At 41.2% G+C, this 27,710-nt stretch overlaps 1 protein-coding gene across 5 annotated transcripts in view; it reads left to right on the plus strand.

Annotated features, from left to right (window-relative positions):
* LOC100643532 (probable JmjC domain-containing histone demethylation protein 2C) overlaps window positions 1-27,710 on the plus strand; it is a 227,361-nt gene that overhangs the window by 14,407 nt on the left and 185,244 nt on the right. The window contains exon 1 of one of the 5 annotated variants that reach the window (XM_012311268.2): window positions 26,274-26,381. The exons of the other annotated variants lie outside the window; for them this stretch is intronic. Within the exon in view, the coding sequence (XP_012166658.1) occupies window positions 26,289-26,381 (93 nt within the window). The 5' untranslated portion in view covers window positions 26,274-26,288. Of the gene's footprint in view, window positions 1-26,273; window positions 26,382-27,710 lie in introns of those variants that run through there. 5 annotated transcript variants of the gene reach the window in all.

A 27,710-nucleotide genomic window follows, 5' to 3' on the forward strand; every position in this document is an offset into this window, starting at 1 on the left:
CTTATTCGACGATAGGTCATCTAGAACGAGATGAAGAAGCACGAGTCCACTTAAATGACACACTTTCTTTATCTACCGGTTTGTTGGTTTTAGAACAGCCGATGTTACATATTACGCGTTATCGGTAGGTTCTGTACCCCTCTCGGACCACTCAGAGCGTGTCACGACATTTCTCGGATTGTTTCTTCGAAAGAAGGGTTGGATTTCGTCTGTCTTCTTCATCCGAACGCGTGCAAAATCCCACACCGAGCTGCCACGATAACGATAACGATAGCTTATCGTCGATTGCTTAATTTATCTCGACGACCTTTTTGACCTCGCGCTTCAGCTGATCTCTATTGGCTTCCGACGTTAACGCGGAGATCTGTGACGTAACGAGACGCCTAAAATTCGTTACGAATCGCCCTTTAAACTCTATCAATTTGTTCCGTGAAACTATGTCTTGCCCGTAAACCGAATATTCTTAGCTGTAGTTTCTAATTAATTAATAACGTATATAAATAATCCTATAATAAATAAAACGGTGTGCAAGAACGGTGTTCTGTAGCCACTGTGTATATAAGTTTGATTAATCTGTGCAAAGTTCAAGATTAAAGCTTAGATGACTCTAGTAACCCCACCTTTTTATATTTTATGTATTTGCAACGAACCGTGGACGTGGAAATGCATACGAACAGTAGCGTAGGTTGATGTTGGTGCAGGGAACGGCGGTTAACTTACGGTGAAGCACCTGAAGATATCGAGGATGTACAGTTAGTCGACCTTGTCTGGATAACATTAAAAAATAAAAACGTCACGCCGACGCGCGGTATTTATTGGCTTGCGCCATGGGGCCAGGCACGCTCGCTGACCACCGACGAAGCGGAAGAAAGAGGGGGCAAAGAAGCGCAGAAGAGAAATATACGGTCAAAGAATGCAGTTCTTGGTGCATTCCAAGTCACGTGCTTCTGCACGGCCTGTAATTTTATTGTCGCACGAATATATATCGCCAGCCACTTAAACGTCTGTTGTCTTTTTCGTTGGCTGTCGTTCTCCCGATCTCGCAGGATGAAAGGTCGAAATCGTCCAGCCACTTCTTCGTTTGGAAGAGCGGCTCGCTCTAATGGCTGGGAGAATCTTTTTCTACGAAAGAATGGGAACGACGCTGTTACGCTGCTGTCAGAAAAGCATCCGCGATTCTCTAGATACAGCCAGGCGCCGATTAACGACTCCTATTAAATCTTTCGCTGGCTGCCTTTAAACTTGCTATTATTTTCCCAAGGTAAAAGGTTGAGCGATCGCATACCATGCACTGTTTCGAATTAGACTTTCAACGATAGCCGCTTTTGAATTAATTTGACAAATTTGATCGCGATAAGCGCGCAACATTCGTTAGCGAACATCGGCGAGATCATAAATTAAACTTTCAAGACGCAACATAAATGACTCCGTACTAAGAATCCTTTTGCCTGTATCAAAGCCTCTGATCCTAATCTCCTCGTACTTTTGCCAATTCGTTTCTACAGATATCTGAAATATAATAATTACATTGCTCGCCATATGCCTTACCCGGACCGTATTCTCTACGCATTATTCAAGATGAAACCGGTCGATAGCCACATTCTTTCTTCTAAATTCTACACGCTAGCGCCCGGAGTGTACGTGTATAGACTTTAAGGAAGCAACGAACTCGTAACGCACAAAGTGTCAGATAAATGGGGAAAAGTAAAAAGGTCGTAAAGGCGTAGTTATTTTCTTTTTCTTTTTTGTATTCTCGCGAGGGTGGAAAGCGTGTCCTGGTGGGGCACGTAAGGGCACGGCAAGCTGGTTCGAGGTTTCCGGAACGACAATGTGCATGCGTGCACACGTTACGGGTGCACCGTCCGTCACGTACGTGCGAGCGTGCGTCCGCGTTTTATCTGTATGGTGGCAGTGCACGTGTGCGCCGCCTTGCATTATGTCACAACGTGGCTATGCTGCGCGCGTGTGCGCGCCACTGTATCGGGGTCAATGACCCTGACGTGTACGTACTTATACGGGCCGTGCCGACGACCCTCGAATTTCGATACTCGCACCGGCCTCCGTGACACTCACAAAAATTCGAACACGCTTTCCGTAATTGTAAATCGTTATCTCTTCGCTTATCGGTACACGCCGATGACTGATGCTAATTAAACGGGTGCTTCTCTCAAGGAGGTTTATTACGATAGCGTTATTTAATTACGCGTATAGCGGTAATTATGCACTTGAAGGTAATCGATGCGGTTTTCTAAATTTAACGTTAGAGTAGGAAGATTATGCGACGTTTTGTGCAGTTCACTTGGTTGCTAACGACCAGGCCAGGTAGGATACTTGTGCACATGAATGTTTCTGCGAACAAGACGAAAGTTGGCATCTGTTTGGCAAAGTAAATTTTATTAACGGATATTTTAGCAAGAGCACTATCGATGATAATGGTAAACTATTTGAAAATTAATAACGCTACTCTTCGTAGCTATGATTAAATTTGCTTGCGTGAATAAAAGTCTACCAGCCGCGGCCGAGAACTGCGCGTAATAAATACCGGTTTTGAAAGAGATAATAATTTGAGAAGAAGCCCGCTAACTTTTCGCGTAAAACGTAATTTGCCAGCGAAATCCGTTGCCCGTATTTAGTGGCGGCCCACATAGTCTTTTTGCTCCGGCGAAGGCTTTTTCCTTTAGCGCGAATAAACACAGGAAATACTTTTAACAAGCTTCGTATTTTAAGCTTCAGATAACGGGAATTTTATAATAACGAATAAAATGTATGGAAAATAAAGAGCGGAAACCTACTCAACTCTAGCAGGAGGAAGATAGTACAGCAAAGTGTAAAATGAAAGAACACGGTCGTGGATAGATAAGTAAATGATTAATTATCTTAGTTGGATTCTTTCGTCTTTTTCCTGAAACTCTTCTTTCGCAAGTAGCCTCGAACACGATCGTGTGAAAAATAATCCAGAGAATACGACAAACTTAAAGAAAGAATGGTTCTATGTATTTTCATATTTCTAATAATAAAGGAATAAATCATATAAAGTCGAACAAATATAAATATTTGAATTCTCATATCGCGCATCGGACTGTTATCGAAACTTGCCAACTTGTTCCTTCGATTTGCGGTTTCTAACAAGCAGTTTCCATTTTTCTGAATATTCTGGGTTATCGTGAGAGCGAGTGAACATGCACTGGCAAAGTTCACTTGCTTTTCACGCGATCCCGATATACGAAACGGTCTGATGGAAGGCGCGCGGAGCGCCTCGAATCACAAACAGAGCCAGCATCCTTTGAAAAGTCCGTGCACTGGCTTGTAGAACAGGCCATTCGGACCAATCGCGATGGAAACACGCAGATAGAGGCGCGTGTCTGTGCTCGGGCTGCGAGAGAGGCACGCTTCTACGCTAACAAAAACGGAATGTCTGTAGTGGCCGCGCGTTAAAAGTGTGCACTTCAGTTTCTTCCGTGCCTTTTCTGCGCTTTTTTCGTGGCTTTCGAACGGCTGGCTGGAGAAGGGGGCCTCGTACGTGCGAGGAATGCGTGCACCGCGACACGAAAAACCGCCTATCAAGATATTCCACTCAACACGGACGGATGTCTTATTTCCTGTAGCTTGCGAAATCGAGAGCCGATCGACAGGCTTCTTTGCGATAGTTATTAGCTCCGAGTTTTCGCCATCATTTGCAATTCAGAGAGTCGGCTGCACGCTCGATCGATTCCCCTGCCAATGTCGTTGCTGGTTCGCGTTTCTTCAACGTTCGAATATTTTAGAGAATACAAGATCAATGAAAGTATTTAATGAAGCTAGTTATAGAAACGAATGGAAAATAAAAAGGTTTACGGGTTTTCAAAGATTATAAAATCGATAAGTAGAGCAACTTCATTGTCGGTGATACGCTTGCAATAATATTCGTTCGTTTTGTTATTCGCTCGTTGAAAATGAACCTTACGCAAGATTAATTCAGTAGGTATGCGAGAAACATAGTCGTGATATTTTATAATGTCGCCACAGTCTTTATTCGATCGTTCGAAGACGCCGATGAAAACGTCAGGCTGAATGATCGTCAGGCACGTTTCGCGTGACAGGTGGTTCTTTTCGCGTTCCAAGCCATTCTGGATCATACATATTTCCCATACCGTACATATTTCTCTACTAACGATGCACCGACATGGATCTCTCCATTAGAATCGTCGAATCAGCCGAGCAGAACGTTGCTTCATTGGTTATACTCTAATTCCTTTCTTCTCCTTTGAACGTTCTTTTCATCGATCATTTGAAAAAAAAAAAGAAAAAGAAAAAGGAAAGAATCGCGGAAGAAAAGCTCGTTGAAGAAGTTGTCGCGAAACGACTGCAAACACTGACCATAAATATTAGAGCAAATTATGAAGGGGCTACTCGCGAGGTGGTTTCAACTTGGTCGTCGTCGTTGTCATCGTTGTCGTCGTCTTCAGGTGAATAAGACGCGAACAAAAGGGGTGGGCGTGGGAGGCAGAAAGCGGGCCAGGGAAGAAAGCTCGAAAGAAGGGCAGAGAGGAGATCGTTATGGAAGCATAAAAAGCTTCGCGACGAGATAATAGCTCGCGAGAACGTCGCAGAACGGGGGCTCGTGATGCATGCAAGAATGACGACAGAGAAAGAAGGCCGAGGAAAGATGTGTGTATATGGACAAAAAGTCCAGGAGAAAGAGAATGAAGAGCAAAACGAGAGGGATACGGTTTCGTATATAGGCCAAAGGGCTGCGCCGAGATCAATAAATTCCTCTCGCTACCGAGTTGAAATCTCTGCCCACCGAAGCTCGCAGCTATTGGATCATCTTTAAATGCAGTTTCGTTGGTTTCGACCGAGCAAACACCGGGTCACGAGGGATATGGACGCGACCCATTTTTCTAGCGAGACACTCGACATGTGCGCGCCAAAGGAAACAACGTTTCTGAGACGAGTGTGTTAGGGATCAGCGTGGCGGATTAAAAATTCCAGAACCTGCCTTTAGAAATCTCTCGACGAGATTCTCCGCGGTATTAATCGTATTAACCCTTTGAATTTGGTCTTGAGTTCGTTAATATGAAATTCATGTACCAGCTCATTCGTCGATTATCAATTTCTTTCTGTTATTACCGTTTCTAGTAATAATCCTTGCAGTTGCGTCAAAAGCTACTATTATGCCTTAAACATTACAAAACGTAATTGTACATGGACATTAATGCATTTGATGTATGCTATTCGTCAGTCGTGGCAAATAAGAATTCATCCACTGAAATCCCGTCTAGTAAAAAGAAACGACGAATTGTTTCTCGAGTGCAGAAAGTTAATTAACAGTTGATCTCTGATCCGTGGGCGTGGACATGTCGTCCATGATTTCCTGAAACGAATTACTCTCTCGTATTCTGCTACAGTCGATCGGTCAAACTTTTCCTCAATGTTTTCTCATCCACCTATCATATCAATTTTCCGATTGATGATCGAAGAAAAATCGATGGATTATCGGGTCGTTGGAGAAAAAACGGTGAAGGAGTGATATTGACGAGGCGATCTCCGATTGCGTTCGATCGGCTCACCCTTCCCGTGTGTTTCCCTTCTCTCTCGCGCGTGGCTTTGTGTCGTGCTGGCTCTTTGTCCGGCTTCACTTTCTTCCACGGGCAACTAGGCTAGTCGTAACACACAGTAGAAAAGTTTCCTCGCCGCCCCCCTCGGGAGAGACCGGCCGAAGTTCTTTCGTTTAATTCCCGCTCAGCTGACTGCGACTCGCTTTCACTGTTCCCCGGTCAACGATCACGCACGTGCTTCCCTCGCTCCGCCGGACTTGCATGTTTTTTTTATCCACGTTCCACGCGACTCTATGCTTCTCTTTATCCGCTTGACCCGATACCCCGTTGCCTCCAACGACTCTTGCTTTCCACGCGGTACACGGGCCAATTGTACTGTGAAACTGGGCCAACCATTTTTCCGACTCTAACCGACAATACACATACACGCACGTACACTACCGCTCGTAATTATTCGGTCGACTAGAGAAGTCGATGCACGTTGCGCGAATAATTGAAGAAGATACGTGTTATTTTTAATTAATAATAGCATCGATACGATGTTCGTTGTTTCGGTGGAATTTTTCAACGGACGAACTGGTTAACTCTGTTTTTTCTAACCTTCTGTTTTTCGTTACTCGTTGATGCTCGATTCTTAAAAAAGAAAAAAAAGAACTAACGTCTTTGAAACAACGATAAAATGGTTATATATATAATAGTGGAGTTTAAGCTGCGTCTGAAAAGAATTGTTGAGAATTTTGGATCTTAATAGCCGAAATAATGGTATAGGAACATTAAATTTACACTTAGAATTCATATTAGAATAATTATATATTTATTTGATAAACGATTTCAAAGATATTCATCGATACACATTTGCACGCGTCTCATCACTTTCTTCCATACCCGACTGTTAACCGACTGAACATTCATTCGTTTTCGAGACGCCGCGCGCGCACATACTTCCACACACTGATATTCACATACAAGTATCACTACTACACATCTATCCTAGTCTAGCACATAAAATTCTACGTATCTCGATAAGAATATACAGTAAATGCGGAGTAAAAGTAATTACCAAGGATCGTACATATCGGCTGTACTTTGACTCAGCTTCGATGATTCAGCAAGAAATAAGAAAAATTGAAGCGTGTCTGGAGGAATTAGCATTTTGTTTTGACAGCGTCTGCCAATATGGTCTGACTAATGTGAAAAATAATGATCGTGGTGGAAAATAAACCGCGGGAAACAGGTCACGGATGTGTTTCTTATTTATTGTATGCATGTCGATGGTAAACAAGTTTGTGATATGCAAACTCTGCTATTTTTCAGAGCAACCCTAACTATTATTTATCGGAAAAGGCAGAACCGTGAATGGGTTTCATTATCGTCGTTAGATTCGCGGTATCTTCAATTACTCCGCGATACAAATCGATATAGCAATCCAGACGGCGATCGAGTTCGGGCAAATTCATTAGCTCGGCACGGAACGCAATTTGCGGAACCAATTCGAACGACTCGTGCACCAGGCACCGCGATAACCACCCTGTTCTTCGATTTCGAATCCATTGCCTATTCCCAGACGAACTTACATTGCCTGGTCGAGCTCTCTTCGAGCTGCTCGTCGAATCGCCAACATATCCCGTTTCGAACGTTCCGCGATATACGTCAGAACTAACATAACTGGACACTGAGAACGTAGTTGAACGTATATGAAATAATGGCAAATATAGCGACTAATAAGGAAGAGTTGCGTGATAGGACTATCCTATTGGTTTCCAAATTTACACCAAAATTCCATTCCTATGAACATCTATATTTATTGAAAAATTCGATCGATCAGATAACACGAACGTACGTGCGTATACAAGTAGATAGATCTACTAGGAGGTGGGACTCTGGCAAGGAAAGAAAAGAGCAAGCAAAGAGCAGACGAAGGAAGGAGCAGCCGAGGAGGCAAGTTGCCATGGTGACCATCAAAGGCGCCGATCAGACACGAAGGGATGAAGCCCCTTTTACCGTCGACTTTGTTACACAGAAGCCACCACGAACCGGAAAATAGGTTCTACCCCTCTGCTCTTCTTCGTCCATCGCTTCTATCCTCCTCTACTCTTTCAACTACCAGCCGAGTGGAAACTATTTTTGAAATTGAAAGGACACCAAAAGATTTATCCTTTCGATGACTTGGAGAAATAGAATCGCGCCAACAGTCTTTCTCATCATCCTAACCATTGTTTTTCCTTCGCTTTCATCTTGTTCGTACTTTGAAATTTCAGTTTCTCTCTTTCTTCGTCTCGCTCGAATAAAACTACCTCCATCCACGTACAAAGTACGCCTTCAGGAGTAGCGCACAAGGAACACACTCGCGCGATACAGTATCTACTTGATAGAGTAGCCATGATCGTGTACGTTCCTTATTTCTGACTCGTTGGTTTCCAAAAAATTCCCGATTTCATAGGCATCGCCTTTCATAGACTAGTGTGTTTTAATTAAGATAAAAGAGAGAAATATCAATTCGATAGCGATATCAATTCGTTGCTCGCGTGATTCCTCGCTGTACTTTGTTTCGTGAGCGTCGTTCTTGTACGAAGAAAGCCACTGTATAGAGACGGAGGAAACGAGGATACAGAAAATCAGTATCGCGATACCGATCGTGATATCAGTACGTAGCGTACGTCCACGCAGTGTTGGCGACAATTTGTTATACACGAATGTTCGTCGGGAATTAGCCTAACATCGTCAATTAGTGGAATTCGAAGTTGTGACTCGCGTGACAAAGTCAATTCGAGCGTTGTTAATTCGATGAAAAGACATTTTTTACCGAGTGTCCGTGAAGAAAAGCGTCACGTGGGAACGTGTCTCTCTCTTACGAAACTCACTTACATAGGCATAATTGAACTTTACACAGATCGGATTGGCGCAGATGTTCCAGACACAAAATTCAATTACAACTTCTTCGCCTTCCTCTTGCGCAGTGAGAGTCGAAAATGCTAAACGAGTTGTTGCATTTCCTCGAACGATCACCGTCCATTTCCACGATACGCGAATCAATGAATAGAAACTCGATTTCTCTCGAAGAAAAACTGCAACAAATTCCTGCTACGTAGTTTTTATAATAGACGGAATTCTTTGAAGCGAGAACAGAAGAGCTTGGTTCCTATCCCTTTTGCGCCACTGTGATATTTTTTGGCGAGTGCGTTCAACGTGGAAAAAGTGCACGGACTCCCACGTAGCTCGCGGAGGGCCATCTCTAGAGAGTTACACATAAAAATAGAGCTGGACAGTGCACGTGTGCCACCCTCTTCGTCCCAGCCATGCCTTCGCCTTCTCTCCAGTACTTTGTCGACTATTCTCGTTCCGCCCTCGGATATCCTTCCTCCATATTTTATTCCTTTATTCGCTTTAAAGCAATATACTTCGTTTCCTTTTAATAATTACTTCGCTTTGTCGCAAACATTATAATATTTCTTTGGTCAGATATAACGAACGATTGTCATGGAATTTTAATTGAAACTATTATTATATTATTTATATTATATTTCGATCATTATCGGGATGGCGATGGTCAGACGTGAAATTTACGATAATTGCAAAACAACGCAATTGGAACGATAGGTTCGTTGGGTTGCGTCGAAGTCTCGGTTAATGGAGCTGGCTTACTTGCATGGCGGGAAGAAAAAAAGGAACAGGGTCGTGACGTTGTAAACAAGCCATTAGTCATGTCATGATCGTCGATCTCAGACGGAGAGTGACTCGTTTTGGCTATTGCTATTCAGCCAGCGTACGGCCCACATTTTTTCGGTCGTGGCCGAAAAGTCAAGGCTATTTCTGAGAAAGGACTGTTCTCGGAAAAGTATGACCAACTCACCGTACGATAAACGGGACACCGCGTCCAGACGTCTGCTTTACGATTCTTTAATCGTTTCTTTCTTTTTTCTTGCAGCTCGATGGATTTAACATTTTAGTAAGGAAAAAAAAAACCAATTCCGTTTCGTAACATAATACGTAATATACTAAAAATAGATTGTAAAATATCGAAGGTTAATAATAGACTCGCCGTGTTCCATTAAAATTTACTTTCTTTTTTAAGATGCTCACCTACGAACATAGATTCGCGAACGTACGTTAAGTACAAGAGATATATAGCTTTAAAAGGATGTAATAGTGGCGCGGAAGCGAACATAATACAAGGAATAAGCTTGTGGATCAATTGACACACTGTGGCTCCGATTATCCCTCTCTTGCATCTTCATTGAATCGACGAATCAAAGAATATCACTGTACTTCGCGATGCTTCGTTCCTCGACGATGTATCAGCTGATGTTGAAACGTTCGCTCGAACGCTAAATCCCAGAACGCTATTTTTAAAAACCTGTCTCACATTAATTAACAGGTTGACGCTGGCGTGGGCCATCCGTGGTTCACACGTGTCTGTCCCATTGGTCGGCGTACATCGCGATGGCCTACACATGTATTTCACAAAATTGGTTTATATTATTTTATCTCAACATTCTAAGCAGACATACAATACTAAAAACATAATAATTCAATATTATAGACTTAACATAATTATTCCCTTTTTTCATGCAATTTTTTAAAACATGTTAGACAGAGTGCTGGCTGGCCCTTACAACGATCGCAATATGTTGTTACGTTTTTTAGTTCTTTTCGCCGCATACTCTCCAGCTTTTATTCCAAAAATGTGTTTATAGCGTTCTTTTGCTCGTTTTGTCTCGTTTTGCTCGCGGGTCCTTGGTACGACTGCAGAAAATTGTGAATCTCATTCGAGTAAAGTTGTTCGAATGTTCCGATGTAAAACTGCGTTTTAAAAACCGTCGTATTAATTAGCTAAATCACCTTGAACGGAGAGAGATGGTAATTCGGCAAAGATGCGAGGAAAAGATGGAAATATGAAAATCTAAAAATAGTTGTGGGCGAGTGTAGGCCTTCCAGTGATAGATGGCACGGCGAGGGTGGAGATTCGATATTTCGAGCCCTATCTGGGCGTTGCCCGATAAAGCTTGTCGTGGAGGTGGTCTGAACGAGAAACGGGTTCGTGGAAGGGGATTGAAGGGTGCTGGGTAACCACGGATGTGCAGGAAAGGGGTGTGCTCTGACCAAAGGCGGCTGCATTCGTTTCCATCAAACCCCTCGTCACAGCACCGTGCTACGCTCTCCGCTTCGATACGAGAGACTAGTCGGAGCCACGATGTCGCCACTACTAGCGAAAAATTGTGTTTCGTTTTTGCCCATTTGCTCGGCCTTTCCAGCTCGTATCCTTGTCGCGATTTTTTTTTGCTCCTTTTCTCGAAACTCTTTTTTGTACCAAAGGGCAATTCGGTTATTACCGGCAACGCTTGGCAATGATTGGCGTTATGACGAACAGCCAACTTTCAATTATTATTAGTTTGCGCGAAAAGTTTCTTTCGGTTCATAAGGCGATAACGGATGAACAACAATTTCTGTCTTATATTATTTTATCAAATTAGGTATGACCCATTTCGTTCTATTTCTATTATTATATTCGTGCATAATTCAATAAACTAATATAAAACAAACAACATTGTGCGTGTATTATTTCCTCACAGAACGAAAGAAACTTTTCGGACAACCTAATAAATAGACCGCGGATGTTACGAGATGTTTCAAGATTAACACTAGAACTACCGATAGTTAACACTAAGCTGTTTCTACCAAAACTAATGAAAATGACTGGTCTTTAAAAAATACGTAATAATAGAATATTTTTATATTCATTGATTTATTACTTTCTTACAGAAGCAATTCCGTGTTATGGTATTATTAATCCACTTGGGACTATGATCCTTAAACGAGGGTTGACATATTTATAAAATTGTAGAAGCAGACATTTTGACTGTTGTGATATTTCTACCGTTAGCGATCGATCTGGAATTTTCCTGATAACTAATACCATCATATAGAATGATACGCAATAAAAATTTTAAAAACCTGTGGAAAGTTGTGGAAACGAGGAAACTGGTTAATTGGAGTTCGATAAACTGATTGCAGGACCCTTTTACACGTTGACAAGCACCGGTCACTTTGACTGGTATTGGTATAAGTAGCCTCGATACAAAATTATTTCGAGTTTGAATACATAAAAAACAAAATAAAATTCATTATATTATTCTTTTAATTATCGTTGCGAAAGTCATTACGTCATTGCGGAAAAAAATATAACGCGAAGTAGGAATTTTAAAATAAAATTGTAAAACCAGTCGGTTTGATTGGTGTTAACTAACACAGAATGTGCTAGATATGGGGAAACGTATGGGACATTCCAAAGTATTAGGTCATCCCATAAGTTCGTGCCGACCTTTGTGTATACATTTCATATTTTAAAGAAAAACAAGAGAACTTCTATCGAGACGGAATAATGAAAATTGGGAAGAAGTTGTACAACGAGAGGGGGATTACATTTTTCCATGAAACTGAAAGGTATGTAAACAATCTTAATATATATATATAACCGCTCGAAAATCGGCACGAATTTATGGGATGATATAAAATTTGGAAGATTTAACGGGTGAAACAAGATTTCTGCTTGCCATTTCCAATCGATAAAAGAATTTTGTTCGTATAAGAACAAACTCGCGAATGTTTGCAACGTCTAAAGAAAATATGGCTCCTGTTATGTTTGTAGGAAGATTCGATAGTTCGCAGCGTTCGTAAAGTATAAAGCTATTTAGAAGCAAGAAATAATGAAGGAAATCCGTAAATAGATTCCTAATTACGTATACTCTGTGCTAACGGTACTAATACAGGTTTACCTTCGCCTTACTGCGAACTACGTTATCCTATTTGTTGGCAATAAAATTTCGTTCGCGTTAAACCTTAGATATTCGTTTACCTAGAATATCGAAAGTCGTTTAATGCGTTAGTTGCAACCTTTTAACCCTTTGCACTCCTATGTCGAATGTGACTCAACGTCGGTTTTTATCTGAGAAGCTCCTTTGTCGAGTTCCACTCGACGTTCTTTCAGTCCCAGCTGTTTTTGTGAAACGTGCGAAAGAAAACCAGCATTGTATCCGGGAAATTGTTTCAAGATATATCATACACATAAAAATTACAAAATACAACAATAGCGTGAATAAAACTGTTATTTAAGCGAATTCCTTTCTTCCTTTATTTATTCAAATTGTCTTATTTTTTAATTCAAGTAAATTTCAACTAAAACGCTTAAAAGCGTTGGGGGCTGCTGGTAACGAGATTGAAATAAAATTCGGAGTGCAAAGGGTTAACAGAGAACAACAGAAAGGAACCGATTGCACTCTGAGAAAATAGCAGCAGATAAATAAGAGCGATAGACGATTCGGTAGAGCGATCCATGTTTTCGATGGAGGGTTAGGAATACCGTTACATCCCCTTTAAAGCCGGTTTCTCCATCCCTCGCAAATACTAGATCGCCCATTCACTCGTGCCGCACCACCGTGACGACCTCTGTCACGGAGAACCCCATACGGAGGTAATTTATCGAAGATACGTCATTGGGAAACTCATTAGATATACGAAGCCTCCCTTCATCGACTAGGAGCACACTGCGAAAAAAGATATTGATAGAGCGCAGGATCTCGTAACGCCACTTCGCCTTGCAATCGTTAACGACTGTTTTCAGGCCTTCTTTCGTGAAATTCATTCTTTTCCAACAATGTTATTTTTAGCGATGATTTTGTGGTTTCAGACACGGATTAGCAAGCGAATCGTTGCACACGTTGAATATAGAGAAACTTGGCTAGACCCGTGACGTGTCAGGTAAAACGTAGCGCATAATGAAAATCGTGATAAGATTGTAAGACCAGATGTAAGAAAGATACAGCGATTAAGCAGTGTCGTGGGTGATTTAACGCGTGGCAATCATTCGATTCGCGCGAGCCTGGTAATTCGAAGAACGCGTTAAAATAGATAAAAGAGAATCGCGAAGATTTCCACTCAGGTTTGGAATTTAGCCAAGAAAGTTAAGAAAAATATTTACTTTAGCGATCAGACATTTCTTCGACTTTTCCTTTTCGTATGAACAGCTGTATCTATAAACGCGTGCGTGGTCGAAAGGCGAACATTAAAACGTTCGTTTCGTCGATCGTTGATCGTCGAAACCCGCGTTTCATCGAATCAAGTCATCGATCGGATCTTCTGCTTCGCTTGCGAACGAGTAGTTTCATTTCTTTGCTATTATTTCTTATTACAGATTCTCCCAGAGAAACTTGATTAATACGAGGGAAATATCTAACTACGCACGTACAGACTATCTTCGGTGTAATTTGTATTTTTTATTTCTTTTTTCTCTATTGGCACGCGGAGAAAATGACGGTGGAAACGTCCTCGAGTCTTGATCGCCTCGAAACCTGTTGGATACGCGACACGGATGATTCGACTTTCGATTACGAAATTCACTGCGACTTGGATCGGCGTGAAAGATGTTTGAACTCGATCATCCGAACGACCAAGAAATATCGTGCTATCGGCTTCAATGGCCCATATTAGAGTTTCAGTCTGTTAAAGGGGTCCATATCCGATCTTGCGAGGCTGGCAATGTTTTGTCCTCGTTTCGTAGTTCGATCGGAGGGACGGTATTGGCTGTATCGAGACCAGAAAAATGTGACTTTCCACACGTATTCCTCTATATTCTACCTACGTTGCAACTAAGAATCTCAGTTCCTTAAAATATAGAAAATACGCTCGAACGTTTATAATCGAACTATCGTCGAGCATTTAAACATAAGCGACGTTGTACTTAGCAAACTTTCTAACAACCTTGATATTTAATATTCGCGCGATTCTATCACGCAGTAGTATGTTTTCGAACGATATAAACGCGATTAAGAAAAGTTAATAATAGTGACGATATTCGGCACAGTTGAATACAAGTACAAAGAGAGATAAATATTAAAGAAACATACATAAAAAATTAGGAATAAATTATGCTCGAGCATATTAGTATTGTGCTACATACCACGTATCTATTAACATTAATAACCAAACATAACCAAAGCCAATGAAAGTGACTGGCCTTTAAAATACGTAATAATAGAATAATTTTTATATTTATTGATTTATTGCTTTCTTACAGAATCAATTCCATGTTACGTAGCACATTTTTGATATAATTAATCCATCTGGGACCATGATCCCTAAAAGAGAATTGACACATTTATAAAATTGTAGCACAAGTCATTTTGACTGCTGTGGTATTTCTAGTGTTAGGATGTCAAATTTGTCATTGATTAAAAAAAAAAAAACGCAAAATTTCATTGAGTGGAATTTCATGAAAATTGGTCGTTATGCTTCTGCAAAGATACGTTGCAGCAAAATGATTTAAAGCCTAATACGGAAGAAACGTAGTTTCATCTGTATTTTAGTACTCGATGACCCATGCTTATCCAAATTCATGAGACACCCGGTATATAATCGAGTGTTGAACGGGGCTGCTAGCCAGAGTTGAAACCGACCGACCGCTGCAAGGTCAGGCGGTGGCCTCCAACTTCCGGTGGTGGTATTCTCACACATAGACACATCATACGTACGCAGCATAAAAGGGGGCATTCCCTTTCCCCTCTGTTCCTTCTCTATAACACCCACACTTCCCCCTCCTTACCCCTTTTATCTTCCTTCCTTCTCATCTCCCTCCTTTTGCTCTTCCAACTTAACTTCCTCCTCCTTTCTCCTTACTCTCTGCTCTTCTTTCTTCCCGAGTCTCGACGATTCTCTCGCACGCACTCCGATTTCCTAGAAGTCCAACTCCATTTGCCTCCGCCTCGATACTCTCTTCTTCTTCTTCTTCTTCTTCTTCTTCCGCTTCGTCCATCACTTGCCTCTCTCTCCTTCTGAATTTGTTAAGCGTAGAAATCAATTCGATGGCTTTCCCGAGATTTATAATTGATTTTCGAAAAATATCTCTGATATAAATGTAAAATAATCGGCGAATTAATTTATCATTAAATCACCGAGTCAACTTCTGTATCGAATACATTGCGTATATAGTTTACTACGATTCGCAATTTCCAAATGTCTAATTTCTACATCTTATCCGTCTTTTTACATTGGACGCTGTGATCGGTTTCCTCGGCGTTCAGCATTTTATTCCTTTCCCTCCACTCAGATCTTATTCGGGTTAATATAATTTCTAAAAGCGATTTCGCCTATTATTTCGTAAAGGAGAATTGGATTGGAGAAAGGGAAGAGGTAATAGGAAAGAGCTGCGTAACTAGTATCGAAATCGGATGTACGTTTACGACTGACCAAGATCCGCGCCAGCAACAGTTCTTCCTCTCTTTCGAAACGTTTCCCTCGAGCAAAGAGAAGTTTCGCCGCCCGTCTTCCTTTCTCTTTGTAGGACTGCAGACGATGCGAAAAAAAACACACCTAGTTACATGCTGATGCACCTGCAGCGTTTAACGTTTACGCTGAATCACGTGATAGAGGTCGTGTTCCCCCAAAGCGAATTTTTATTTTATTCGAAGAGCAACATTCGATCTGATCCATTTCCAAATAATTCCGCGTAAATGTCGTTCGAAGTATATATCGAAAGTGAAAGAGTCGGAATTTTTCCACCATCGATATTAAACTGCGTTACAGCGCGATTCCACATTTCTGTCATCAGATCTTCGATCAAAGAATTCTACACACCTGTAACTATTATCGCAGCTAATTCTGGAAGAAATTTCGTCTAATCGATCGTAATGCCTTCAACGATTGATTAACATGTTTCTGGAGTCAGAGGTAACCAGCGAAATTTATTATATAAACATCGTCGGAAGCAAATCTCAGGTGAAAATATCAGCATTTAGCGTGTCGAATCGATAAGAATTTCTCGACCGATGGATAATTTTAGCGGGTTGGTGAAATCAGAGGTAACCGAATGGCAGCAAGGTGGTATAAAAAAGCAACCCTTTGTAGCACCTGCGAGGCGTCCGCCTCGGTTCGATCGGCCGACCAGCCAGCGAGCGAAGCGGGTAGGTGGCCAGAAAGAGGTCACCGCAACCAGCCGCCACTCTTTTTCTCTTCTTCTCGCTCGCTCTTCATCCGCCGTTCCTCTCCACGCGGCCTATTTTCGCGAAAATACACGAGCCCGAGCTCCGCATGAAAAGCGCGCGCTGCAGCGAAACAGGGACAAAGAGGAACGAGAGAAACAGCTCGGTCGGTGGAAAGAGGGTCGCGAGGCACAGGGTAGCTGTTTGAGAGAGAAGCTCGTACCTAGCGACGCCACGAGGAATGGAAAAAAGATCTTTTGTCGAGAAGTGTGCACCTCCCCCGTGTAACCATCCCCCACCCTTACCCCCGAGCCCACTCGTAATTCCCGGGAAAATAGGGTTCACGTTTCGACGAGAGCTCGTCTGCGCACATATCTCGTTTCTACGGTGCGTATTGCTGCGCACTCCTATTCCCTCTGCTCCCTCCGTCTCTCTTTTCCCCTGTTTTTCTTTTTTCCACCCCTTTTTTTTCCTTCTTACCGCTGTCCGTGTGTATTTTTCCCGTCGGATTTTTCCTCTGTCTCGGTGCGACGCGTAGTCGATTTTTAAAAAGAATTTCACGATTTCCTTGCAAGATATTGTAATACACGAAACAATTGTCAGCTACGCTGGCAAACAAAGTTCGATCACTTTCGAATAGGTAGAAACGAGATCGAAACGATCTGCTCGCTTTCTTTTTAATAATTCCGCGCGAAAAATTCTACCAGCGTATTTTTCCCCTCAATGCTTTTCATAGCATTGTCTCGCCACGCGTTACGGTGACGATTTTTAAAAAGAATTGCAGGAATTTCTTGGAGGAATATACGTACGTCGTACAGGGAATAATTATTGGCTGCGCTAGAAAGCAAAGTCCGCTCTTCCTCCGGCGAGTTTCCAAGCGAAAGAAAAACGGAGATCGAAATTATTTTCCTACTTTTTTTTTTTCTTTTTAGGTCTCACCGCGTTCCATGTGGTTAAGACTATCGTGAAAAACGTTGGTCACGCTCGATGATTTCTGCTAGAGTTAAATAACAGTAATGAAACGACGCGGAGGAAATAAATAATTCCACAGTCGCCTGTAGTGCGAGACACTTTTTCTGCTAATTTCTACCCAGATCCGCGATATGCACGACGCGAGGCATCTTCGTTTTCTAAGAAAAAGTTGCAATTCTCGCGTTCGGTGTTCCATCTAAATATTAATATCTTCATTGAGTCCATCGAAATATCAATCCCTATGTACGTCGATTCGATGGAAAATGTCTACCTCTTCGATAAAAGTCGTGGAATTTCTTTCCAAGTGCAATTTACGGCCGCTCCAATTACGTTTACGTCATTTACTCTCGGCCTAATTACGTTTACTTTATTTACGCTCGTTCTACTTACAACCACCGCCAAAGAAAATTAACGAGATTCGCGACTACCGAGCTTTCTTCAACGCTGTTGCTGCCCCGTGATTGGCCCACCGACACAAATAAACTATCTGGAACAACGACTTTTTTCTTATGCTTAGGTTAATTAACCGTAAAGAAAAGGAAATCGTAATTATCTTGAACGCATGTACAGAAATAGTAAGGCAGGTGTGCAAGTTATAATCACAGAAGGGATTGAAGGCTGCTAAGATGCATACGAGAAGCTGTTCTACGAAAAAACAACGGATCAATAAACTTCATGGGAAAATCATGGTTCCATCGATCGATAGGATACCATATGCACTTTATACCGTGGTCGGTAAAATTGGAGAATTTAAATTTACTCAAGCGTCCATTTTTATGTATAATTAGAGACACTTCTCGTGACTAAGGATGTGAACAATTATTAGGTCGTCCGAAAAGTTTCTTTCGTTTTATAAGAAAATGATGGATGCACGATATTTTCAGTTTTGTATTATTTTATCGAATTACATATGATCCATTTTGTTCTGTCAAGATAAAGATCACAACGTTCGACGGATTAGGTTTCGTGTTCGTATAAAGATACGTCTGATACATTGTAAAATTTGCTGTAATTTATACACAATATGGTAATGTTCTACGCGCATAGAGTGCATTCAAAGTTGCAAAACGCATCAATTTAACACTAGAATTATAGATAGTTAACGCGAAGCTGTTTCTACCAAAAAGCTGTTTCTTCGGAATGAAAATGAGTGGTCTTTAAAAAATACGTAATAATAGAATATTTTTATATTCATTGATTTGTTACTTTCTTACAGAAGCAATTCCATGTTATGGTATTATTAATTCACTTGGGACTATGATCCTTAAACGAGGGTTGACATATTTATAAAATTGTAGAAGCAGTCATTTTGATTGCTGTGATATTTCTACCGTTAGCGATCGATTCGGAATTTTCCTGATAACTGATATCATCATATCGAATGATAGGCGGTACAAATTTTGCAAACGCGTGGGAAGTTGTAGAAAACGAGGAAACTGATTAATTGGAATTCGATAAATTCATTGCAGGACCTTTTACACTTTGAAAAGTACCAGTTATTTTGATTGGTATTGGTATAAGTAGCCTTGATGCAAAATTATTTTAAGTTTGGATACATAAGAAACAAAACAAAATTCATTATATTATTCTCGTAGTTATCGTTGCGAAAGTCATTACATCATTGCGGAAAAAATATAACGCGAAATAGGAATTTTAAAATAAAATTGTAGAAGCAGTCATTTTGACCGCTGTGGTATTTCTAGCGATCGATCCGGAATTTTCCTGATAACTGATATCATCAGATCGAATGATACGCGGTACAAATTTTGCAAACGCGCGGGAAGTTGCAGAAAACGAGGAAACTGATTAATTGGAGTTCGATAAATTGATTGCAGGACCTTTTATACTTTGAAAAGTACCAGTTATTTTGATTGGTATTGGTATAAGTAGCCTTGATACAAAATTATTTTAAGTTTGGATACATAAGAAACAAAATAAAATTCATTATATTATTCTCGTAGTTATCGTTGCGAAAGTCATTACATCATTGCGGAAAAAATATAACGCGAAATAGGAATTTTAAAATAAAATTGTAAAACCAATCAGTTTGACTGGTTTGGTAGTTCTAGTGTTAAAATTAATCCGCGACTACGTTAAGGGCTAAGATCTTTAATTTCATACTTCGCTTATATCGTCTGCACTTAGTATACTTGCGTTTTGGTAGGAAGACGCGTCGGTTGTATATATTCGTAGCGTAGTTCGAAACGTTGTATGACGGGTGGAACGCAGTCGTGAACACGTGCGTTGAATAAAGGCAAAACTAATGACACACTGAGGGATTCGGGACAGCGACGGGCGCGAAATAAAGCCGAGGAAAAATGGACCGTGACTTTTCGTTCGTCTGCTCTTCCGCCAGCCTCGTATTCGCGGGGGACATTGTTAACGCGAAGGGTTGAAACAATGCGGCCACGTTCTTTCTTTCGTATGTGTACGGCGAAGTTGAAGTCGCTGTGGATAGCCGTGGCAACGGTGCAGTTTTTCATCATCCGACTGCCGTCGACGCCGTTGGGTTTTGCTCCTCGGGAAGGGTCATGCGATACTCTGAATGCTACCTTTAAATATCAGGGTTCCTCTGTCTCTTCTCTTCTCCTTCGTTTTTTCTACCGACTATTCTCTACACTCTAAAAACATTTTGCTCGTTAACCCTTGTGTCAATAACCACCTATCCTTTTACATATTCTCGTTTCACGGTCTTTATTGTACTAGAAATATTCTATAAATATATGTCGAGTTATCATTAAGATTAGGGGCGTTTAACGAACCTTCATTTGGGTTAGCCATTTTTGTGTTATACAATATAGATGATACTTAATGGTACAAATAGGATTTGAGACGGTTGGTGAAGGTGTCCACAAGAAATACTCTTGATGTTCAATAAAAAGGGTTTATTAAAGTATTAACAATCAACAATCAACAATTTACGATCAACGATTAACGATTAACAATCAACAGTTAATAATCGCGTATCTGGAATTGTGTTTGCTTCGCTGTAACGCTAAACCTTTCGCACTTCGCAGCTCGGGGCAGAATGAATCTTTTGTTCGAAACCAAACGGATTCTTTTCTTTGTTGTCCATCGATATCCCCACTACGCACGCGTTTATTAGTCGTCCGCGATAGTTGCCGCGTATGCATTCTTCCGAATATTCGGCGAAAGAACCGTAAGGATATCGATACTTGCGTATCGGTCTTACGCTTTGAAGGTATAGCGCTTTGTGTGACGAAGCCGCTGGAAAGTTCCGTGGTCGAGTGCCGCCACAGATTATTACAGAATAAGGTTCATTAGCAATAAACAATTTCACTACGCAATAATAAGTTCTTAATAAAGACTTATATCATAATTATATTATATTTTATTATATTATATTATTATAATTATATTATAATAACAATGATTGCTTAGTCACTAAATGAAGATAATAATAAACTCACAAGGTGATTATATGACCATTACAGAACTCGACAATTAACCGTGACGATTAGATACTCGAGATGCTAATGACAATAATCTTAGGTTCAATAACGAATACACGATGAACAGGTTTTTCTTTTATTTTATTTGCTAGAATTTTTACAATCAATTCTTATTGAGAATTATAGGTAAATTACTTTGGCGTGGAGGAGAAAGCAATTGATCAGGCGGACCGTGATCCCTGAGAATTGCTTTGTTTCAGAGCTACGTTCTTTTCGTTTAACGTAGGAACCATCGACGGGTGAAGTTTAACACTTGCAACGAAGAAATTCCACGAACGAAACGTACGTCCATGCACTTTGCAAAAACTCAAGGAAATTCTCAAAAGTTTACCATTCTATTGGAAACTAAATGATTGCGAATTTTCTTAATTACCACCTAATCTAACTTGGATTATAAGAGTTTATAGTATGTTTGATTCTAGTTGAATCTAATGCTTAAATCTAAAGGGTAATGTCTTTGTAATCTGCGGATCTGATCCGTCGTGTCAAGTAATTGGCTAACTAATGGGTTTCGGTGATTGTTAACTCTTATATTATATCTGTTACTGAATTTGGTCAACAGGATAACAAACGCGCTTACTTACTTGTCAAAAGTCCAAGTGAAACTGAACTTACGTGCTTTATTATGTACCTCCCTGTACTCCTTGCGTCAATTATCCTTTTAACCCCTTAACCCACGATGTACGTTCGAGAATTTTGAGCCGAGAACGTAAACAAGCTATTATATATTATATCATATATTATATTTGGCCCGATCATCGTACTACGGGCTATGCCCGTAATATTTACGTTTGGTCCGATCATCTACAACGGCCTATGCCCGTAATATTTACGTCCGGTCCGATCATTGTACTACGGGCTATGCCCGTAATATTTACGTTTGGTCCGATCATCTACAACGGACTATGCCCGTAATATTTACGTCCGGTCCGATCGTCGTGGTATGGGCTATGCCCGTAATATTTACGTTTGGCCCGATAATCGTACTACGGACTATGCCCGTAGTCGTAGGTTAAGGGGTTAAGGAGAGCCATACAACTGCGTCATACCTCTTTTAGGCAAAAACGTTGGCTGCGTTTAGCGACCAGATGTGTCACTCCGAGCCCAAGCCTACTGTCATAAACGTCAGGCAAACATAATCCGATTAAATCATAAACAACTACTTCTAAGTACAGCTATAATAACAAGTCTAGACCAAAGCATCGGGGATTTTCCCAAAAATTCCAAAGAAAAGGCCCCGATGTTGTTTCATCTCCGACGTATATAATATTTCGTATTATTTATGAATGTTTTGTTTTCGCTGTTGTTGAAAGGAACAGCGAAATAAAGAAGCAGTTGAGAAAATTTCTATCGACGACATGTCTAGAGAAAAGTAGCGTTTAGTACGACGGGTAGAATGAAATGGATATTCATAATGAAGAAATTACGAAAGGTCGTTCCATCTACCTATTGGGTTATTATATTCGTCGAGTATAAACAGGGGACGAAGAATGGCTATTCACGAACTGCCTTTAACATCTTACGACTTGTTTTATCACCATACTCGTTAAACTTAACTATTTGTCTTTAAAACACTGTGACTAATACGAAATCACCGGGATCATTGCGTACTTATATAACTTCGCTCTAACGACCTTTGATTTTATGAACTGAAACGAAATTTGAAATTTAGATAAAGATTCGACACGAACTTCGTACAATGCCATATCGTATCGTAATATTTTTCGTTATAATTCGCCGGAATCCAACGTAAGTCATTAAATTCTGGGTAAAATTCTATAGTCTAGAGACGAAGCAGATCTGTTGTATCCTTCTTACGTGGTAAACAGATTTCCATTCGTAAAATAGTCTTTCAAAAGATTATATTTTTAAACGAATTCCGATTAAGAATAAAGGAACGGAATTGAATAAGAGGCACGCATATAGGAGAACCTCTCCACCTTCATTTTCTTCGCGTTCAGACGAATAGCAGAGCTTCCAGTTGTTTCCGTGCTCTCGTTTCCAGTATTTGACGCGAGTTGATCCAATATTCGATCGACAGACGTGTCGCAGGCGATGACGCAGGCCGCCCTTTGAAACTGCGTTTCACGCAAGTGGAATGCCGGCCTGTTTGTCGCAGGAAACCAACTTTCCTCGTGTGCTTATTTTCCAGCCCTATTCTTCCCCTCTTTCGCCCTATTTTCCCATTTCGATAGTTCAAACACTTCGGAAAGTTTGTTGGGCTACCGATTGGATCCGACGATCCTCGAAATACTCACCGCCTGATCGATTCCTTTCTTCTCCGCCATCTTCTTTCTTTTTTTAAATCAAATAAATGCTATTCGTTTAAGATGTCCAAAACGAGAAATTGTCGATGGACTTTGTAACCGTTCGTAGAAACTTTATGCGTTTATAGAAACTTCATAGATTTATTATGTTGCCAACTAAGTGATTGCGGATTTTGCCATTAGGCGATGATGACAAAATCCGCAATCACTTAGTTGCCAAGCCAATAGAATGGCAAACTTTTGAGAATTTCCTTGAGTTTTTGCAAAGCACATGGACGTACGTTTCGTTCGTGGAATTTCTTCGTTGCAAATGTTAAACTTCACTCGTCGATGGTTCCTACGTTAAATAAGAAGAACGTAGCTCTGACACAAAGCAATTTTCAGGGACCACGGTCCGCCTGATCGATTCCTTTCTCCTCCGCCATCTTCTTTCTGTTTTTAAATCAAATAAGTGCCATTCGTTTAAAATATCCAAAACGATAAATTGTCCATGGATTTTGTAACCGTTTGTAGAAAATTTATGCGTTTACAGAAACTTTATAGATTTATTGGGTTGGCAACTAAGTTATTACGGATTTTGTCATTACCATCTAATGGTAATTGGTACTAGTTGCTAATAGAATGGTAAACTTTTGAGAATTTCCTCGAGTTTTTGCAAAGTACATGGACGTACGTTTCGTTCGTGGAATTTCTTCGTTGCAAGTGTTAAACTTCACTCGTCGATGGTTCCTACGTTAAACAAGAAGAACGTAGCTCTGACACAAAGCAATTTTCAGGGATCACGAGCGCCAGTTGCCTCTTAATTATCGAGCACGCGTTGCAAAAACCAAAGGAAGCCCACGAAAGGGCATCGTAAAAGTGAACGTGAGCATGAAATGATCGAAGAGCACAGCGTACGTAACTAGAGAGCTGTATTTAACGTAATGGTTAATTGGACCTTGCGCAACCAGCCATCGAGGGACGGTCCGCTCTTTTCCATTTAATTCGCTTCGACTCTGCCTCCGATTCCGCACAGTGTCAGAACTTTTTCCCCGATTGAAATTCTTTCCACCTTACTCCTCCAATTCTTTGTAATTGCCAACCTGTGGACCACGTCCACCGCGTCATCGTGCTCCTTAGAACCGTCACTCATTCTTCCGCGGATCGAAACATGTGGAGTAACGTGGACGCGTAACGGAACACGTCCAAGTACCTTGGTATACCGTTGTTCGAATGATTTATCCGTTTGTCGATCGACTCGAAATATGCACTCTAACGTTTCATAGTGAACCGTTGATTAAACAAAAACAAAAAAACAAAAAAAAAGGATGAAAGAAAAAAAAAGAGTTCACGCGCTGCATGAGCCGTTTACAGTCCAAACTCTGGTCAGCTCAGCTGTTTTACGTTTCTTCAACTGCGATGCTTATCTCGTACAATTTCACCAATTTCCTCTACTTTTTGTTGCGTGAAGTCAACCGATTTGACAAATGGGCGGCTCGCATAACGTTCGAAGTGACCTTTGACGACCTTGAACACTCGAATGATGCGTGTCATCGGTCTTGCTTTCATTGCTGTTAAAATAAGCAGATACAAAGACAGATGCATGAGACACGGTTTAAAAATGTTGCCAATGACCTTGGAGATCCTATTTCATCGGCGTTTCCGCTTCGCCGAAACGGTTCTAATCTGATATCCTCTGTGGTACCTTGAACGTCTTCAATTTGTTTTCAAACGTTCTTTGATGTTAGATCAGTTGGATACGGTGATTTACGAGGCTGATTTATATAGAAGAAATTACCTGGTTGAAATGATCGAGTATGAGGAACGTGTTATCTATGTCGTAGAATCTGGGGACAAGACGACTTTTCTCCACGCCTCTGGTCGTTGTTTCACGTCGCCAGAAGGTGGGAATGATAGCGATTAGAGTCACGAAAGGTACGAAGGAAGCGAGCCAATAGCCCCCGTTTTAGGTTTAAAAAGAACAAACACGGGGCGCGAACGTGCGGTGTATCTGATCGGGAAGTGGTCGGAATAAAATGCAAATGCGTACCACCTTATTTCACAGCGTCTCTCCTTTTTCACAAAACCAGACCGCCTTTCTCGACGTTAAAAACGGAGAGAACGTCTGACGAAAAAAAAATTACACGTTAAAGTGGAAGCAAAACATTCTGCGAAAGTATTAAAACACCTGAAATAGAGAATCTTTATGCGTATGGCTATATCGTGTGCATTGTGTTCGTTCCAATGAGACACGATTATCGTGATTAAGTAGTGGCACAATACCAATCTGAAAGTGTACACATAAATTCCAAACTACGTATTTAATATTACAAACGCGTATCTACAACGAAAGAATCAAGCATAATCAGCTGTCGTAGGTACAGACTAAGTATTAAATACGATCCCACCTAGTGCCGAGATTTACGCATATTATGCATAATCGACTGCTTCGATACTTTTATAATTTATAATGCGTGATATACGCAGAAGCGTAAAATATTCCGTAGCTTTTATACGGATTTTCCGATTTGTTTAAATATACCAATATGTATATACCAATGCAATCAAGATAATCGAGTGTCATTATGGTTCTAATGAAACTTGAAAACGTTTCGTAGAAGACACATAATTTATTTGTAAAAGATCGAACACTTTCGTGGCCAACTGTACACGCGAGATACGAGGGAAGAAAAAAAGAATCGAAAGTATCGATGGCTCGAGGGAAGAACAACACGCGTGCACCGTTTCTTCTCGTTCCGCGTTCGGAACGAGGAAAACACGAAACGGACCGCGACGGCGCGAGATACGAGAAGGTGGGGGCGCGAGGTAAATCGTGATCGAAGGTGGAAGGTAGAAGGGGGAAGGTTCGTGTCTGTAGTAGGAGACGGTTGTGGTAGGTCATGAGAACAAAATGGCCGATAGTCGGTTGCCCTGGCAACGGAATCGGGCGGTACCAGAACGTTCCCCAGAGGCGGAGCTTTTCAATCTTGGCGGCCATTACTGATCCCCACTCCGATAGGTATCGCCGCCTGGCGGATGAACCGGGAACCAACGAGCCTCGTTTTCCCCGCGCTTTTGGCAGACATTGCTATGACCGTGTATTCGATAAAATCAAGGGCATGCGGAGATTTATCTTGGCCGGTCCCCGAGGACTTTTGTTTTATAGCGCCTTCGGATAACGAAGTAAGTAATTTATGCGTTTCCTTCGTGCCATTGCGTACAGCATTCCTTTCGTAGCGAGATCGTTCGAGGTTAGGTTTAGACATAGGAAAATCGTCAACAGGAACGTCGTTAACGGAGAGTGTTTGAAAGAATCGTTAAAGAAACCGTTAAAGGTATGACTGGAAGAGTGCGAAACGGCAGATTCAATAACTTTGGGAACTCGAAGTCGCTGCTGGAACAAACCAAGCAGAACTCCACTGTCCAGTGGTTCGAGTAAATCGACGGGAAAAATTATCGTTACTCTTACGCCTTTCTTTCTCTTTCAATAAATACGATCTTTATATCTCAGCTGTCCGCTCATCGGTACGAATCTTTCAGTTTGAAAATTTAGACATTCTATTAGCCATTGGAGAAGCAAAAGACTGACTCATTCGGAAATTACAAAATTCGAAACTTTGACAATTTACTTATCCGAATCTTTTCTTTATTTCTTTTTCTTCCCTTTCCATTCTTCTAGTAACATTTCTCTGTAACTTTCATATCCAGCAAAGATATAACGAAAGAAAAGTGAAAGAAGGCAAATGGACGAGCTGTCAGAGGCGTGCCGCAATTTTCTCGGTATTATGATGTATCATCGCGACGCAAACATTGTACGATGTCGTATCACGCGGGAAACATTTTACAGGGATATATCTATCGCAGTGGGAAGAGTATAAAATGTAGACACCATATATCGAAGAGAGCCCTTTCGGAAAACATCGGTACAAGCGCCGGCCTCGACGACCTAGCAGCTCCGATTAATGTTGATTTATGTATTAATTGGCTGACGCGCCGCGGCCGTAACGGGTCACGCGTGTGCCTTTGAGTTCGTTGCGCTGCATGGGAGGAATGTTGATCATTTGGGGCTTGCGTTCGCTCGTAAAATCAACCGAACGAACGACAAATAGTCGGGCCGATTGATCCTCGCTGCGAAAATTCAAACGGCCGTCGCACACGGCGATATTGACCGTTAAAAAATATCGCGTTACGTCAGAAAGTTGTATAAATAGGAAGTTTGACGCATTTGCCGATGGTGAAACGATACACGGTCACTTTCACCACAGGTTACTCGACACAGTGATCGCGTTTATTAGGCGACGCGCAGGCCAACCTGCAATTAGCGATAGCTCTCTGTTCCCTGGCGTCGAATTTATCGCGTTAACGAAGAGCCGGAGTGAACCGGCCGTGAGAATTCACCGTTCTCCCCCTTTTCATTGCCCCTTTAACGCCGCTCGTGATTTATGAATAATGGATATCGTTAATCGACCGATATCCAACTTCTGTTCCTCGCCTCACGTTTCGTCTTCTCTT

Source organism: Bombus terrestris, chromosome 8 (assembly GCF_910591885.1).
Source record: "Bombus terrestris chromosome 8, iyBomTerr1.2, whole genome shotgun sequence".
Classification (NCBI taxonomy): domain Eukaryota; kingdom Metazoa; phylum Arthropoda; class Insecta; order Hymenoptera; family Apidae; genus Bombus; species Bombus terrestris.